This window comes from Vulpes vulpes, chromosome 9, assembly GCF_048418805.1.
Source record: "Vulpes vulpes isolate BD-2025 chromosome 9, VulVul3, whole genome shotgun sequence".
In the NCBI taxonomy this organism is placed as follows: Eukaryota; Metazoa; Chordata; class Mammalia; order Carnivora; family Canidae; genus Vulpes; species Vulpes vulpes.
Window position 1 is genome coordinate 55,668,759 of NC_132788.1, and position 18,238 is coordinate 55,686,996.

An 18,238-nucleotide genomic window follows, 5' to 3' on the forward strand; every position below is an offset into this window, starting at 1 on the left:
TCACCCCCGCATCTCCCAGTAACGCAGCCTGGGTGTGGAGGTGGTGCCGAGGGGCCTGAGCGCCGGCCCAGCAGGTCCCCACGCCCCACACACTCAGGCCAGCTGTTTCCATGAACTCACTTGGCATGTTTATTAACCCTGAGCCTAGCTTGCGGCCCGCGCGGCAGGTGGGTGGCGGCGGGTGGTGGCGGCGACAGCGGTGGCCCCAGGGAGGGCCGGCCACTCACTTGTTGTCCACCCGCTTGAGCTGCTCCTTGCCATTGATGGTCACCGACTTGAGCTGCCCGTCCTCCTCCACCTCCATGCGCTCCTGCCCGTTCTCCACGATGCGCTTGGTGGTGACCTTGTGTCCGTTGACCATCTCGGTGGACGACATCACTGACTTGAACCCTGAGCTGCCGGCGCCGGAGCCCCCGAAGGAAGTGGACGAGAAGGTGGTGCGGCTGGCACCGCCGGCCCGGCCCAGGGCGTCGAAGGCCGAGAAGGCCTCCATGAAGGCCGGGAACTCCCCGAAGCCCGCCGAGAAGGCGCCCCGCAGCCCGTGGCCCCGGGCCGCGCGGTCGCTGTTGAAGGGCGCTTCCCAGAAATCAAACGAGAAAGGGTCCAGGCCGCCGAAAAACTCACGGAAGATGTCCTCGGGGTTCCGGAAGGTGTAGCCCGTGTCGAAGGGGCTGCCGTAGGGGGTGCTGGCCCCGCCGGCCCGCCAGCTGTCGCAGCCCGCGCGGTCGTACACCGAGCGCCTCTTGGTGTCGGACAGGACCTCGTAGGCCTCGGACACCTGCTTGAACTTCTTCTCGGCCTCCTCCTTGTTGTCAGGGTTCTTGTCGGGGTGCCAGCGCAAGGCCAGCTTGCGGTAGGCCTTCTTGATGTCTTCCGGGGAGGCGCTCGACTGCACCCCCAGCACCTCGTAGTAGTTGGCCATGCCGCCGGCGGTGGGGGGCAGAGGCGGGGGCGAAGGTGAGCTGGGCACGCGGGCCCCGGGGGCTGGGATGAACCGGGGGGAGGCAGCAGCTGGTGTGGGTCCCTCTGCCGGGGCCTTGCTGGAATCTGCTGGCTCCTGGCGCGGCTCTGCCTGGCGGCTTTACCTTTTCATAGTACCAGTTCTCAGGGACTGGTGGGCACCTCCACTCAGAGGGGTGGGGGGAGGGGGACACTGCCACAGTGGGGCCAGGCCAGGGGCACACCCCCCTGCAGAGCGAGGCCTGGCCCTTTGTGACATCAGCGGGGCGGGCGCTGGGCGGGGCGGATCCCGCCCCCAGCCCCGCATTGGCACAGGCGGGCACACCAGCCTGCCCCCCACCGCGCAGGTCGGCACCCTGGCGGGACTAGGATCTGGAGCTTGCTTCTGCTGGGCCTGTGGGCTGGGCTCCCGGGAGCCAAGGAGCAGAGGCAGGGTCAGCCGCAGGACCGAGCCCAGGTGGGCAGTGCAGGTCGGGACCACCGTCAGGGGAGGGGAGGGAGGACTTCCTGGACACATCCGCTTAGCCCACTGGCTGGGTTGTTAGGATGATGCTGGCTGGCGGGGGGGGGGGGGGGGGGGGGCACGTGAGGAACCAGGAAGGGAGGCAGGAGCAGGAATTAATTCTTCTTGCGCCCTCTATCAGGTCAGATCCTCAGAAGTAAGGCCTGCAAAGGCAGCGGTGTTCGTCAGTGTCTAAGACCGTGCCTGGCAATCAATAAACATTTGTTGAATGAAAGAGGCTCAGAGACATGTAGGATGTACTCGAGGCCACACAGCACATCAGTGAGAGAGAGAGAGAGATGCAGACAGACAAGGCCGTCTGAGGACAGCAAATGAAAAGAAGCATTCCACTCAATTCTGATAAGAAAAATCGGGATTGGGACACCTGGGTGGCTCAGTGGTTGAGCATCTGCCTTTGGCTCAGGGCGTGATCCCAGGTCCAGGGATCGAGTCCCACATCAGGCTCCCTGGGAGGAGCCTGCTTCTCCCTCTGTCTGTGTGTCTGCCTCTTTCTGTGTCTCTCATAGAAAATGAATAAAATCTTTTAAAAAATAATCGAGACTGATAGTGTGACTAGTGAGTATAGTGGAGTGAATGGTGGTCCCCCCAAAGTTATGTTCCTGTCCTAATATGTGGAACCTGTGAATGTGCTCTCATTTGGAAAAAAGGGGTCTTTGCAGATGTAATTAAATTAGGGATGTTGAGACGAGAGTATCCTGGATTACGTAGACAGGTCCCCAGTCTGATGACAAGTGTCCTTATGGAGTCACACAGAACAGGGGTGGCAATCTGCACAGGGGGAGCCCACAGTCACCAGAAACTGCACAGCCCTGCTGACACCTTGCTCTTGGACTTCTGACATCCAGAACTGTGAGAGGCTACATTTCTTTCATTCTAAATCACCCAGTTTGTGATCATATGCCCTGGCAGCCCTGCAAAGCTAGTAAGATGAGTGAGTAAGGAACCACATGTTCCTAGGCATTTACATTTCTTTAATTCTTGCTCCGATGTTAGATCATATTGAGAAATAGCAATTAACAATACTGATTGACATCTATTCCTCCTTTTCCCTCACCCTCCTCTAGTTAAGATGGAACACACTACTTAGTAGCTGCACCAATGAGGAACAGATCTATTGGGATCACTAAGTCTTTTTTTTTTAAAGATTTTATTTATTTATTTTGAGAGAGAGAGCAAGTACGAGCAGGGGGAGGGGCAGAAGGGAACAGGGAGCCTGATGCAGGGCCCGACCCCAGGACCCTGGGATCACGCATGACCTAGGCTGAAGGCAGACATTCAACTGACCGAGCCACCCCCGGATCACCAAGTCTTACCTAAGAGGGCATGCCTCTTCCTCTCCCAGCCCCAGCAATCTGCCCCCATGCCTGCCTTCTCTTCTTCCTTTCTATAGCCCTTACCCTTCTCTGTATTCTCTCTCTCTGTCTCTCTCTCCTCCTTCCGTATGCATCAGCGCTGGGTTCCCAGCACCTAGTAGGGGACAGCAGGTTCCAGCCAGTCCCAAATGCCAAGAGGAATGAAAGCAGAATCTGGAGATGCTTTGCAAGCCCGACTTAGAGTGATAGAGGCACTCGTTCCCACCTGCCTTACTGGGAGCAGGACTTGTCCACCGTGGCCCCTGTCCACCCACCCACATGGGCTAACACCCAACACATGTCACTTGACAGAGGAAATGAACAGGAGAGAGGCAGTGGTGAGTGTAGGAGCAATTATGGTGGTGATGGTGAAGTTGTTAATGGCAGAAGAGGTGCTAGTGGCAGTGACAGTAGTCAGGCTTGTAGCGAAGAGGTAATGTGTGGTGGTGACAATGGAGGGGATGATAATTGGGGACTAGGGGTGATAGAGGTGATATTGATAGTGATGGTGGAGATGTGACAGGAGGTGATGGAAAGGCTAGTAGTGGCACTGTTGGGGAGGTTGGTCATGGTGACAGTGCTCCTGGAGGTGGTGACGCTGGTGATGGTCATGGAGGCAGTGCATGTTGAGTGCTGTACGTCTTTGCTTCAGTAACGCCCCCCACATCTCAGAGCCTTATGACGGACATTTGGTCCTTGCCCACATCACTGGGGCTCCAGCTCACAGGTCTTCTCATCTGGATCCTGGATGAGGGAGTGCTCTGGTCTGGAACATACCATTCAAATGGTAGAGAGGATGGGAGTGGGAGCTGAGAGAAACGTGGAGTGCCTCTGAAGACTTCTCCTGGAATGTGATGTACCCATGTCACCTGTGCTCTCGCCACATGGCCCAGGCCAGCATCAGTGGGGTGGGGAATGGTACTCCCCTTCAGGAAGGTTCTACAAGTCTCCAGCAATAGCTGGGCAATGCTGCAGTAGACTGCCAGTGATCGTGGGGGTGATGGAAATGGTAGTAACGGTGGCCCTGGTGCTGCTGGCGATGGCAGTGTGAGTGCTGATGATGGTCCCACTTGGCCGAATGGAGCTGTGACAGCAATGGAGGGATGCCGACAACGGTAGGAGTCATGACGTGCTCTAGCAACAGTGCTGATGCAACGGTAATAATGCGGCAGATGTGATGTCCGTCACCCTCCTCCACCATCTCCTCTGCATCCTAGGGAATTAGGGAAGATTTTCCAGAATCCTCTTACCCATGTGGTTTCCGGGTAGAGTCTGCCAATGCGTGTGATTTCGAAAGTGGAAGAGAAAGAGGCAGCTGAAGGCAGATGACATCCGGAGGTTTGCAGCAAGTCCCAGGCAATCCTCTGAGCCCCCTCTGCTTCAGCAGAGTGAGATCCACGCACTTTGGAGCAGCAGGCAGACCCCCAGGATGACTTGTGTTCCCAGTCTTTATGCCTCAGGTCATCCTATGGTTGTGAAAACTCCTATTAAATGCCTTCATACCTGTTACAGCCAGCAACTGCATGCATCTGGTCACGGCGACGGCGGCTCTGATGGTGGTAGTGGTGCAGGTGGCTCTGATGGTGACAGTGCAGGCAATGGTGACAATGTGATGATGGCAGAGGCGGCATTGGTGGTGAAGGTGGCAGAGGTGATATAGGAGATGATGATGGTACTAATGAGGGAGGTGGTTGAGGTGGAAACGGTGGTGTTGCAGGGGATGGTGATCATAGAAATGGTCGTCATGGTAACGTGGTAGAGGTGAAGATGGTGGTGGTGACGACAGTGACTGTGGCGATGCTGGTGGTGGTAGTGTTGGTGATGAGGGCCATTCTGGTGGTCAAGGTAATGTGAATACTGGTTGAGGTGGAGGTGGGTGGTTATGGTGATGGTGGAGGTGGCGTCAGAGGTGGGATGGTGGCAGTGATGATGATGGTGCTGGTCTGGGCAACAGCAGTGATGGGCCTCGTGGAGGTCACAGTGACAGTGATACTGGTTGAGGTGATGGAGGGACGGTGGGATGTGGTGGTGGTGGCGTGATGATTGTGATGTGGTGTGGTCAGTGATGATACTGGCTGAGGAGGAGATGGTCATGGTGGTGATGATGATGACAGTGACGGCAGGAATGACAGGAGTAGTGGTGGTGATGACGGTGAAGGGAGGAATGATGGTATGTTTATGGCGATGGTAATAGGGTAATGTGACATTGGTCGGGAGGTGGTTGGCGACAAAGGCATCACTACAACTGAAGCCTGAGGATCCCATAGCAATGTAATTGAGGCAGTGTGTGGGTGGTTTCATCAAGGGACAAGGGACCCAGGGTGTTGAGATACCCCAGATCCCACGGACACTTCCCCTCAAGCCAGGCACCCCTTGCCCTGCCTTGCCTGAGCCTTGTGCCGCCTGCACTGTCTTTCCAGGGAGGAACTTTCCTGGCCACTGCTGGCTCCGGAGCCCCTGCACTGCTCTGACCTCAGGCCCTGTGCTTGTGGCCCCCACCCTGGGGTGCTCTGTAAGAGGTAGTGGGGATGGAGACGGGACTGGAGACCCCCTTGGGTCACGGCTGTCCCGGGGCTCAGAGAGCAGAGCACGCGGCAGGCCTCATGGGAGGGTGCGCCAGCTACACGGAGGCAGAGCCGAGCTCCTGGCTGACGGAGATGCCCTGGAGATGGGAAGCCCTCTCCAGTGTACCAAGGGCGAGGTGGGGGTCAGCTTCCCGCAAAGGCACGTGTGGAACCTGGCAGCGTGCAGAGGTGATCTTCCCTTCAGAAAATGGCTCTGAGTAATGTCCTCGGAAACCCAAAACTGAAAATGTTAGCAGCAGGGACCTCTGGGATTTGCGTGGGGAGACAGGTATGCACAGGCATGACTTTACTCTCACTGCATGACTCTACTCTCCCGGCCCTCCTGACTCTCACTGGCTGTTTGGCTACTTTCCCTCCCTCTCTGAGCTTCTCTGTCCTCATTCGCCAGCTGGGTACAGAAACTCCTCCCTTTTGGGCTAGCCTCCCTGGCCAGAGGCTTCTGTGTCCCTCCTGGGACCCCAGCCTCAGGCCCACCCTAAAGCCTGCCCCCTGGGTCGTGGCCTGGCTAGAGAAAGGGGATCTTGGGTGACAGGTAATCTTAGGCAGAGCCTGATCTAGTGTACAGGGAGGCTCAGAGAGGGCAGGGCACACCCAAGGTCACACAGCAGTCCCAGGACTGCTCCCCAGGGCGGGCTGATGGAGGCCGATTAGGCAGCCAATTGGTATTCTGAGCAGCCAGAGGCCCCTCTCTGTCTCTGTAATTAATGGAGTGGCTTTTTAAAAGGATTCTAATCACCCTCGATCCTATCTGCTTATCACTAGCGTTCCTAATTAGATGATCCTGGCAATCACTCGGCTAATTCCCTCCAGCCTCCTGCAGCCCTGCCCAGCCTGGGGCAGCTCACCCCACCCCCGCAGTCCAACCGACCCAGCCAGATGGGCAGTCCGGGCCTTTGCTCCCCTCAGGGCCCTTGGTTCTCTAACTGCATTACCTTCAGGATGGATGGGTGACAGCGATGGATGGGCCACTGGATGGACACTGACAGGTGAGTGAAGGAACTGAATGATGGACAGCTATGAGGATGGATGGATGGATGGATGGATGGATGGATGGATGGATGAAGTGAAAACTGGGAGGTTCAGAGCTCAGCCTTTTAGGTCAGACAGTTCTGCCATTTACCAGCTGTGTGTTCTTAGGGAAGTCACTTAACCTCTCTGTGTCTCAATTTCCACATCTCATCTGTAAAATGGGAATAATAATAGCATTTCCTCATAGGGTTGCTATATGAGGATAGCTTAGAATAGAGGAAAGGCTGTATATATGGATATGCTAGCCTAATGATGGCAATGTTGTAATTGGTGGATAGACAGATGTATAGAAGGACAGACAGATGAGTGAAGGGAAAGAGTGGGGGATGGACAGGTCTGTAGAAGAATAGGTAGGATAAATGGACATAGAAATTGGTGAGCTGATGGAGAGCTGGTCAGGTGGTAGGTTACCAGGCAGGTAGAAGAGACAGTGAGTGCTCAGGGCCAGACAGGGAGGCATGGGAAATGGGGAGCAGCCTCTCCTCTTCTCCAGAGTTAACAGGATGATCTTAGCTCAGGTCCCTACACAGATGTGGCTCAGACTCCCTTTCCCTTCCTAGGACATCCAGGACAGTTTCCACACAACCCTCCTAGCTAGTGGTAATGGGTGTCCTCTGGGTTCTTTCCCTTCAACTCCCAATCAGGCAACACCCTTCCTGGTGGTGGCCCATGTGGTGTCTGGAAACTCAGATCTAGCCTCTGGTGGGGGTTTAGCGCCTGAGCAAAGGCATCATTTGTGAGACACCTAAGTTCTAAAGTGCACCAGCCTGTTAGGGCAGCCACTCCTCTCCCCACCCACAGTGCCCTAGTCTTCGGCACATCCCCACACAGAGCAGATCTGGGCAGGGCTCTAATCCCACTTCCAACAGCTGGTCCCAAGCCTCCAGGAAGACTCAAGCCCCAGAGCCTCCACACACACCTCTAGACCTCTGCAGCTTCTAGGATGTGGAGTTCCTGGGTCTTTCTGGAAAGAGTATAGAACAAAGAAGCCTGAAGTATCTTCCAGAGTCATGGCCTACATGCATATGCACACATTCACACCAGCAGTCATCCACCCATCCACCCATCTACCCACCCACTCATCTGTCCATCCACTCATCCATCCAACTACCCATCCATCCATCCACCCACCCACTCATCCATCCATCCTTCATCCAATCACTTAATGATCCATCCATCCATCCATACCCCACCCACCCACTCATCCACCCATCCATCCATCCACTCATCCAACCACTTGCGTATCCATCTATCCACCTATCCAGCCAGCCAGCCTTTCATCTATCCATCTAACCACTTATCCCACCTGTTTCTTGAGCTCCTATACATACATATACTATGAGCCAGGCACTCTTCTGGGTGCTGCATGTATATATGACAGTGAACACACTAGCCAGGTCCTTGACCTCATAGAGTTGCCACCTAGTAGGGGAGACACAAGAAACTGATAATGAATAAATAATAGTCAGGTAGTGATAGATGCCATGAAGAAAAACAAAGCAGAAGGAAAGCTTAGAGTGACGAAGTTTCCCTTTCAGACAGGGTAGACAGATAGGGCCCTCCCACCTGCATATGCATGTCAGGCACTCATGCCCCCACATGTATGTGCATGCCGGTACACATCAACACAAATGTACACATGTGCATGCGAACACACTTGGGCCTCCCACAAAGACAGAAGCTCTGCTATGCCTGGGCATTGGGGTATGGTGTCTCCAGAGATGCCCTTACTCACCCCAGCTCGGGGTGTCTGGCCCACCTGTCTGGCCAGAACTGTTTTGCTTCTTCCCTGCAGTCCCCAGGACCCTCCCCAGGCCTGCCTGTCTGGAGCTCAGCGCACATCTGAGTTTTGCTGGATCAACTAGAGAAGGGCCTAGGTGACTTATTCACAATTAGCCATTCAGATCCATGAATCTTTCCTGCGCTGGTCTGGGTGTAAGCTAGAAACAGAGCTGAATTCAACTGTGACCCCCTTCTCTCCACCCACAGAGGACCCTCCCAATCCCAGGCTACGAGAAAGAGAACAGACACACACAAACATGTGAATGCAGCTGCAACAAGCATTGAGGGAGAAGTGATACCTGTCTTGGGGCATCTGGGAGGGCTGAGCAGAGGAGATGACATTCTCAGCTGAGCAGAGAAGGGAGGACTGAGCAGAGGAAGTGACAAGCAGAGGGCAGGGCTTGAAGAGGGTAGTTCCAGCAGGGTCTACTGGGAGGAGCGACATTGGCCTTTGGTTGTGACCTCACACAGGTGATGATCCTGGGTTTAGACATTGGATGTCGTTTCCAAATGACGTAAATTGCCCCATTGGGAAAAAATATTTCCAGGTGGGAGGATGGTGTTTGTCATGGGACTATAAACCTACTGCGCTTTCAGGCTAGGTGCATTATAAATGAATTTCTAGAACAGTGTTCTCAGGACGCCTGGGTGGCTCAGTGGTTGAGCATCTGCCTTCGGCTCAGTTCGTGAGCCCAGTGTCCTGGGATCGAGTCCCACACTGGGCTCCCCGCACGGAGCCTGCTTCTCCCTCTGCCTCTGTCTCTCCCTCTCTCTGGGTCTCTCATGAACAAATAAATAAAATTTTTTTATAAATAAATAAATCAGTGTTCTCAACAGGGTCAATCTTCCCTCCTCAGGGCATGTCTGGCAATGATGGGAAACATTTCTTATTGTCATGACTCGGTGGGGGGGTGGGGCAGGGCTGCTATTGGCATCTCATAGAGTGCGGTCAGGGATGCTGCCAAACATCCTACAATGTACTAGACAAACTTCCACCACAAAGAATGATCCAGTCCCAAATGTCAGTGGTGTTGAGGTGGAAAACTCTGGTCTGAGCCCTGAAACCATTGCGTGATGAGCACAGTTATATTGCATTTGTATTTTTAGTGTGCCTAAGGCATTCATTTCTTTAATGTGAACATTTAAAACACACAGGTGACCTGTCAGGTTATTTATTTCTTAGTAAAGCAGGAGCCTTGAAACACTGAGGTAGCTTCATACAGAGGGAACAGTGGACACAAAGCCCTGAGTGGTGGGAGAGCACTTGTCTGTAGTCTGTTGTGTTTGAGCCTAGGGAGGTGGCAAGGGGGCATGGGGGCTGTATGGGATCAGGGACTGCAAAGGTCATGCAAGGCTCGTATCTCAGACCCAAGAGCTGAGATCAGGTACTGAGCTGGGGAGCCCTTGGGAGGATTTGAGGCAGAGGGAGAATGTAATCAACTGCATGTTGTGGAGAAATCTCTCTGTAACACCAATATTGCATTGGTGTTACCAACAAACGGGTAAAAATGTAATAGTTTGACGTTACCAAGTGTCTGCAAGGGTGTGGAGCAACTGGAGTTCCCACCCCCTGCTGGTGAGAATATACATTGGAACACCCAGTTTGGAAAATTCTTTGGCCTCATCTTATAGATGCGAGGGTCCCAAGTCCCTTGACTCAGTCATTCCACTTCTCGGCTTACACTCCCAGAGAAACACTCATGCATGGCAAGGAGTGAGAACAGCTACACATGCCCCATTTATAACAGGAAACAGGAAGATGGGCAAATACATTATGTTCTATTTATGTGATAGAATAGTATACACTGCAGTGAAAAACGAATGGACCAGAACTTCATATATTTCTGTGAAACAACACCATAAACGTGACAGTAAACAACAAAAAAAGCAACTCATAGAAAAAAAAATCTACCATTATGATACCATTTATACAAAATATAAAAAACGTTGAATAATATGATCTGTGGCTCAAGGATTTGTACATAAGTAGTAAAAATATAACATACAGGGGACTAATAAAGCCCTGGCAACTTCTGGGGAAGAAGGCAAGCAGGCGATAGGGCTGGGATGGTTCAATATACCATCAGGTTTTCTTTCTTAACTTGAGGTGGGGGGGTGTCAGAAGGACTGCAATTTGCCTTCCATTCTCCTGCCTCTGCCTCCTGGGCGGGACCTGAGGCTTGTGGATAGCCAATAGAATATGGCGAAGGTGACAGGATGTCATTCCCCGGATTGTGGGACATTATCTAAAACTCCTGTGTGTTGGCCACTCTCCTATAGAGTCTTTGTCTGCGGCTGACTTTGAAGGAGTGATCTGTCATAACCCACAACCAGCTGCAAGGCAGCTCCCCCCTGTGCTTAAAACCTGAGGGTGCTTGGTAGCAGAGCAGAGCCTGCCCCAGTCGAGCCTCTGTTGAGAACCAAGTCCTGGTCAACAGCTCGATGGCAGCCTTGTGTGACCCTAAGTCGAGGAGCCCACTAAGCCATGCCCAGGCTTCTGACCCACAGTGATGGTAAGATAATAAATGGGTGTGGTTTTAAGCTGCTAAGTTTGTGGTGATTTGTTACACAGCATAGAAAACCAGTACTGGGTGTACCATGGCGTTCGTTATGATACTAGCTCTATTTTTGGATATCTGAAATGTTTCATAATTGAAATAAAAAGGTTAAGGAAGAAGAGATAGGGTTGCAGGTGGGCACCCGCCAGAGGCTGAGGGGCCGGGGAGGAGGCTGGCACTATGGAACAGGTGAAGGGATGGTGCTGGTCCATGTGTGGTGAAGAGGACCTAGAGGTAAAGTTTGGAGGGTGCCAGTTGGAGGTGTGGTGTAGTGTGGGCTTGTGTAAAAACATCCCCTCCATTCCTAAATTCTGAGAAAACAGAGGGGTCCATCTCAGCATCCCCTCAAAGTCTGGGAAAGCTGGATCACAGCCCCACACCCCAGATAAGCACCGACAAACCTAGGTGGGAGGGGCAGGGAAAAGGAGCAAGGATGGTGTTTTCCCAGACTGCCCGAGGGGGCCCTGCAGTGTGGGCTGGTGAGGGCAGGTAGAGCGGTGGAAGGGAGTGGGCTGCACACAGCCCACTGAGTGCCCTCTCGAGGAGGAACCCCCCCCAACTCTAGCTTGCATACCAGTGGGAGCCATCCTGTTCTGTCTCCTCCCAGGAAATGAGACCCCCCCATCCCTGCCTGGCCCTCAGTTTCCCCAGCTGTACAGGATGGATGACCCCCACCCTGGCTAGTGGGGACCAATACTGAAAGCAGCTACTAAATAGCCAGGTACCCACCGGCACTCCAAAGGGACCCTGACAGCCTTAGGGGATGCGTGGTAAGGAAGAAGGGTGTGGGGGCTCAATCTGAAGCCCAGTGGGCTGAAATAGCATTAGAACAAGGTCTCCTTGCTAGGTGGGCTCTCCAAGGAATGAGGACCCTTTGCCTTCCTCATATTACCCTCAAAACACCCTGCAAGGTGCCGTCTTGTTTTTATTGGTGAGGAATCAGGATTCAGAGAAGTTAAGCCATTTACTTGCTTGGGGCTGCACAGCAAGGAAGAGGCAGGTGTGTCAGCACCACAGCCAGGCTTGTCCTTGAAACACGTTGGTGAGGGACTGGGGAGGCCCTGAGGGGCTCAGGGAAAGGAGAACTCAAATAAGATTTCCTCTAGGATCTCTGACTGGGGTTTAGAAGGAGGAAGAGGAGTTCTCCAGGCAGTTCTGAAGGGGAGACCATTCCAGGGAGAGAGATCAATCAGAGACAAGGCAGAGAAAAGTAAACAGGTGTTTGTGATGATTATTTTTGGGGTTACAAAAGCGGCGCATGGTCATAACATGTTATGATAATGGCACAAGTTTCTAAAGTGAAAAGTACCCTCTCCCTTGCCCCCAGACTATCACACTTTCCCAAACTAACAACTATTATTCATTAGGTATGTATTTTCCCTGATTGTTTTCTACATCTACACAAATATTTTTATTTTTTAAAAGATTTTATTTATTTATTTATTTGAGAGTGAGCAGAGCTAGAGAGAGCACAAGCAGTGGGGGGTGGGCAGAGAAGAGGGAGAGGGAGAAGCAGACTCCTCACCGTGCAAGGAGCCCGAGGACCCTGGGATCATGACTGAGCTGAAGGCAGACGTTTAACTGACTGAACCCCTCAGGTGCCCCTACACAAATATTTTTATAGTCCCAAAGAGTTGTGCTATATACATTGTTCTGCAATTTACCCCCCCCCCCAATCCCCTGCAATTTAGCTTTTTTTTTTCTTTCTGGTTTCTGTGAGGTGCACCTGAGTAGGGCTCACTGGGCCAGAGAGCGCACAGAATTCTGATCAACATTCCCAGTAATGGAATGTGCCAGAGTCTGTTTCTACACATCTGCAGCCTCTTCCGTTTCTAAGAGAAGCAGACAGTGGTAATTTGCATGTATGATTTCCATGTCCCCGATCATTTCTGAGGTAGAGTACCTGCTGGAATGTTGGAATGTTTATTTACATTTCTAATAAGAAAGACCTCTTGATGTGTCTTTCACTTGTTTCTCTCTTTTTTGGGGTGGCAGTTGGTCTTTTTATTATTTTTTGTGCTTTCGTATTAGAGGCTTTGCATATTTTTGCCAAATTATACCCTATTCTGCAATAATCGTTGTTAAATGTTACTTTAATTGTTAAAGCTATTACACTTTATTACAGAACAGCTGGGAAATGAGAAAAAGGGGGAGAGTGTCTATGACATAGATGTCACTGTTTGCTAACATTTGGTGACAGTTCTCTCCCCTTAGATGTCATCATGTTACGTGTAAATCTCTATTCCGTGACTTGGCTCTAAGGGCATAACCTTCAGGAAGCATTTGAAAGTCTTTCTAGTGGAAGTCCTGTATTTTCCTCTTCTCCCTCCCATGGTAAAATGCACCTAACATAAAATTTACCATTTTTTAAAAAAATTTTATTTATTTAAAATTTACCATTTTATTTTTATTTTTTTTTTTTTTTTAAATTTTTATTTATTTATGATAGTCACACAGAGAGAGAGAGAGAGGCAGAGACACAGGCAGAGGGAGAAGCAGGCTCCATGCACCGGGAGCCTGACGTGGGATTCGATCCCGGGTCTCCAGGATCGCGCCCTGGGCCAAAGGCAGGCGCCAAACCGCTGCGCCACCCAGGGATCCCTAAAATTTACCATTTTAACCCTTTATAAGTGTACAGTTCAGTAGCATTGAGTACCTTCATACTGTCGTGCAGCCGTCTCCACTGTCCATCTCCAGAGCTCTTTCATCTCCCCAAACTGAAACTCTGTCTCCATGAAACACCATCTCCCCTTTTCCACTCTCCCGGCCCTTGGCAGCCACCCCCCTACTTTCTATCTCTAAGAATCTGACTACTACTCTAGGTGCCTCATATAAGTGCAATCACATAGTATTTGTCTTTCTGGGACTGGCTTCTTTCATCTAACACAATGTCCTCAAGATCCGTCCATGTGGTAACATGTATCACAATTTTCCTCCTCTTTAAGACTGAATAATATTACATTGTATGTCTACACTACATTTTGCTTATCCTGCACCTGTCCCTGGACTGTTGGATTGTTTCCACCTCTTGGCTGTTGTGAATAATGCTGCAATAATCGTGGGTGTGCAAATATCTGTTCGAGTTCCTGCTTCCAATTCTTTTGGGTATATACTCTCCTTGTACCCTTTTGTTGAGCATTTAGGTTGTATCTAGTCTCCTGGGGTTTTTTGTTTTGTTTTGTTTTTTTGTGGTTTTTTTTTTTTTTTTTTTTTTTTTTTTTTTTTTTATGATAGTCACGAGGGAGAAGCAGGGTCCATGCACCGGGAGCCCGACGTGGGATTCGATCCCGGGTCTCCAGGATCGTGCCCTGGGCCAAAGGCAGGCGCTAAACCGCTGCACCACCCAGGGATCCCGTCTCCTGGTTTTATAAACCATAATGTCCCAAACACCTCGTGTCAGAGCTTCCTACCAAAAATACTTGGATGATTACTTAACATTTGAGTCTTAGAATTCTCAGAGCTCATTTCAAAAGCACTTTCCCAAATTATCCTTCCACTCCCTCCTTGCTGCAGATCCTTTTACATCTTACATGTTCAACAACTTTCTTTAAAAAAAAAAAAAAGGTTCTATTTATTTATTCATGAGAGACACACAGAGAGAGGCAGCGACATAGGCAGAGGGAGAAGCAGGCTCCATGCAAGGAGCTGGATGTGGGACTCAATCCCGGAACTCAGGGATCACGCCCTGAGCCAAAAGGAGTTGCTACCTAGGTGTCCCAGTTCAACAGTTTTCTTTTCCCTCTTTGGTTCCTAGAAAGGCTGAACTTAACCTTGAGATTCGTGGTCCCTCTGCCAAGTTATCTGTGGTGGAACCACCCTAGGTGACCCAGGTGGGTTGCAATGTTTGGTTGGTTTCAAGACTAAAGCTTTAATAAATCTTGAATGTGTAATAGGATATGTGTGATAATGTCAAGACTCAAACAGCATCCCCAAGACCCAAGACCCAGGCAGGTATAGGTGTGGGCATGAGGGGCCATCTCTATCGATGGAGACAGGGCTTCCTGAGTGGAGACCTGCACAAATGGCCCTGGAGACAGAGAGCCCCCTTGGGACCAGAACTTCTGCCTATTTGTAAGTGACTCTCCTGATCTAAAATCATTTGCAGCTCATCTATACTTTTGCAAAACCTCATGCAACCAAAACAAGATTCGTCCGCACATGCGGCTGGTTCCAGATCTGAGTTAGGTGTTCACCCAGTGAGATGCCAGCCAGTTAGTTGTTCCAACTCCACTTGCTTAAATAACCCTCCACCCTTGCTTTGACTCAGGATACCCCCTTTATCATCTGTTATTATTGTGTAAATAATAGGGTCTATTTTGGGCTTACTCAAGTCTGAGCCATTGATCTTATTCTTACAGCAGAACCACAAGGTTTGAGAGATTGTGATCCTAGAATCTTCATATTGGAATGTGTTACATGCATGACTCCCTTTATTTTCCTGAATTTTCTGATTTGTGCTGGTCTTGTTGGTTTTTACAAATAAAGTTTGGAATCATTTTATCCTTTTGCCTAAACCACTCCCACTCCCCACCATGCACACACACAGTGGACTTTTGATCTACTGTCTGGTGCTATAAATTCACATAGGGGGCAGCCCACTCGCCTTAGGAGCAGCCCCATGGGTATTTGACTGCTTCCTTGCCTCTCAGGGGAATTTGTCCATCCTTTTCATCAGGTGGATGACAGACATTCCTCCCAAATCTTATTCCCCTGGGGCAGTGTCCATTCTGTGGCCCCAGGGACTGGGAAGGCTGTTTGCCTTCCCTATTTCTAGTGGTGGTCACCAGGAGGTGAGAGGGACTTTTGGAGAAGGATAGACATGGTCTCTACAAATTATGAAGGGCAGGGGTTTTGGTTTCTTCCAACAGAAAATGGGAATAAGATGCTGGACTTGGAAGCATCCCTGCAGGAAGAAGGGAGGAAAGGGCCTTCAGCTGAGCCAGCCCCACCTGGGTACAAACAGATGGAACAAAGGCCAACCCACCCAGGCACCCTGGCGCCAGGCCCCTGTGGAATCATAAAGGCACCATCTCCTGCTAAGGAGGCCACTTGCAACACTTGGCCTGCCTGCCCTGCCCTGCCCCGCCTGGGAGCTTTGAGGCCACAAAATCGAAACTGTTTACCCGCACAATGACTCTGGGCAGCAGGAATCATTGTTAGGAGCTGATTATTTTATGGCGGAGGGAACAGAAGCTGCAAGGGCAGGAGTGCCTGGGGCTTGAGCGTAGGGCCTCCAAAGCCACATGTGTCCCCGCTCCTGGTGGTCACCCACTCAACACCATTCCTACCACTGCCACCACAGCCTTCCCCAGCTCTGGCTGCTGCCTTTGTCAGAAACAACCCCTTCCCTCCAAGAGTTTCCTGGCAGCCAGAGAGAGCTGATTCATCAGGGCAAGATGTGTGTGTTTCATCCCCACCCCAGAATGCCACCAACCAACAGCATCAACAAACACATGTGGGATAAGTGAATGAACCTATCCAACAGACATCTGGGAAGCACCTACCTCAGGCTCGTTAGAGGAGATGGAGACACAAAAGTGACAAACAGACACAGTCCCTGGCCTCTTGGACCTTGCAGGCAGAGGGGACCCACTCATCTATTTGTTTCTTGCTGGCTGCTTCGGACACCTTCAACAGTGTCTGCCACTGGAAGCTCCAAAAATATTGGTTGACAGTAAGAAGGAACTAAGACCAGGGCAGTAATGAGAAACAGGGGGCAAGGGGCCTCTTTCCATGGTTCTTCAGGGCTCTGCATTCTAGCCTTCGGGTCCAGAACCACATTGCTGCTCTGGGATCTAGATTCTCGGCCCTGGGCTCCACATCCTTGGTACTAGGTCCTGGGTTCTGAGCCTCAAGCTCTGGGCTATGGATTTGAGAGTCCATGCTCAGGGCTCTGGGTTCTGGGCTCCATGTTCTGAGATCTGAATTCTGAGGTCCAGATTCTGGGCCCCAGTTGGATAGGAGTTCTGGATTCTGAGCTCCAAGCTCTAAGTTCTGGATTTGGGGGACAGGCTCTGTGCTCTGTGTTTTGGGTCTGGTTCTTGAGTACTGGGGTACCGGTTGTGGACTCAAAGCTCTGGACTCCAGGTTCTGTCTCTGAGCTCTGGATTTGGGGCCAGGGAATAGGATGATTTGCCAGAGGCCAGGTAGAGTCATTAATGTGTTTACTGCATAGAAGATAAGCTCCTCAAGGATAGGAATTCTTGTTTGTTACATGCAGTGGTGTAGCCCCCATACCTAGAAGAGTGCCTGGTGTGTAGGAGGTGTTCAACAGGCATACATACCTGCACACTTGAGTACGTGATCATATAGACACACAATCCTGCAGTCAAGAGCCAGGGCATGGGAGGGCAGGATCTTTCCCTCCCTCACTGTAACTGTAGCTGATGGAGGGGAGGCCAAAATGCCATGAGCTGGGGAAGGGCTGAGAGGGGCAGTCAAGTGCCCAGCCAGCTATGCACTGGGGTGGTTCTGCCTTTCTAGCTTTCTAATCTATAGGTAAAGGAGGTGGGTTAAGGTGGTGGCACCACAAGAGCAAAGGGCTCCTATGTCAGAGTCCCAGGGATGCTTCTGCTGCTCTACCCTGATGGGCTGGGGTATCTGGGACTTCTCAGCAGGCATCATGTGGCCTCCACAGGACCATTGCTTCTCTGGGCCTAACAAGCACCCTGCCAGCATCAGCAGCCTGGGATGGGAAGGATGAAAGGAGGGGCCTTCTGGAACATGTGGACATCAGGGCTGCCAAGGAGCAAGGAAGTTGAACTTCAGAAATCCTAATTGTCATGGACTCAGGGTACCAGAAATGGTGATTAGGGCTAAAAGAAGTCATCCATCAGGGACATATGAATAGAATGACTTGTAATTAGAGACAGTGGCATCGTGGGAGATGACATCACTCAAACACATGATCAGAGAGGTAGTGGCTGTACACTGAGGAACAGGAGGTCTTGGTGATCAGCATTGATTTGATATATCATTCATCATTGATCATGAACATGGGGGACTGAAGAAGTGAGCAACAGGAGTGTTAGTGAAGGATACTGGTGCCCGTATCCTTAATGACTGAGCATAGAGGAGACAAGTGATCATATTCAATGGCTGGAGACACCCAGAGATCTTGCAGATGAGTGATCTAATGGGGACCAAAGGTAGCAATGCTTAGAGACTTTAGTGACAGAGACACAGGTGGCCAAGGAATACTGATGACCAGGGGGCTGGTAGTCAGTGCCCCCCGCAATCAGGATATAAGGGACACTGGTCATCAGGGACTTGGAAGCTGGACACTAGAAGCCAGGTGATTAGCACTGAGGAGCCAGGGATGTCAGTCACCAGGGCCACTGGTGATTGCACTGACAGAAAATTTAGTGGAAAGAGGAGCCCATGATCAGAGACATTGGTCATTAGGCATATTGTTGGTTAGAGATGTTGGTGACTAGAGAAAGTGACCAA

At 51.2% G+C, this 18,238-nt stretch overlaps 1 protein-coding gene across 1 annotated transcript; it reads right to left on the reverse strand.

The window, feature by feature from the left end:
- Positions 1 to 223: 223 nt before the first annotated feature.
- DNAJB8 (DnaJ heat shock protein family (Hsp40) member B8) lies at positions 224 to 922 on the reverse strand. The gene has a single exon (XM_025991664.1). It carries the CDS (start codon positions 920 to 922, stop codon positions 224 to 226), a length of 699 nt encoding a protein of 232 aa, XP_025847449.1.
- Between the last annotated feature and the right edge of the window lie 17,316 nt (positions 923 to 18,238).

What these genes read in the sequence shown, in the direction of transcription:
- DNAJB8 (XM_025991664.1), bottom strand. Translation starts at nt 922, where the DNA reads ATGGCCAACTACTACGAGGTGCTGGGGGTGCAGTCGAGCGCCTCCCCG.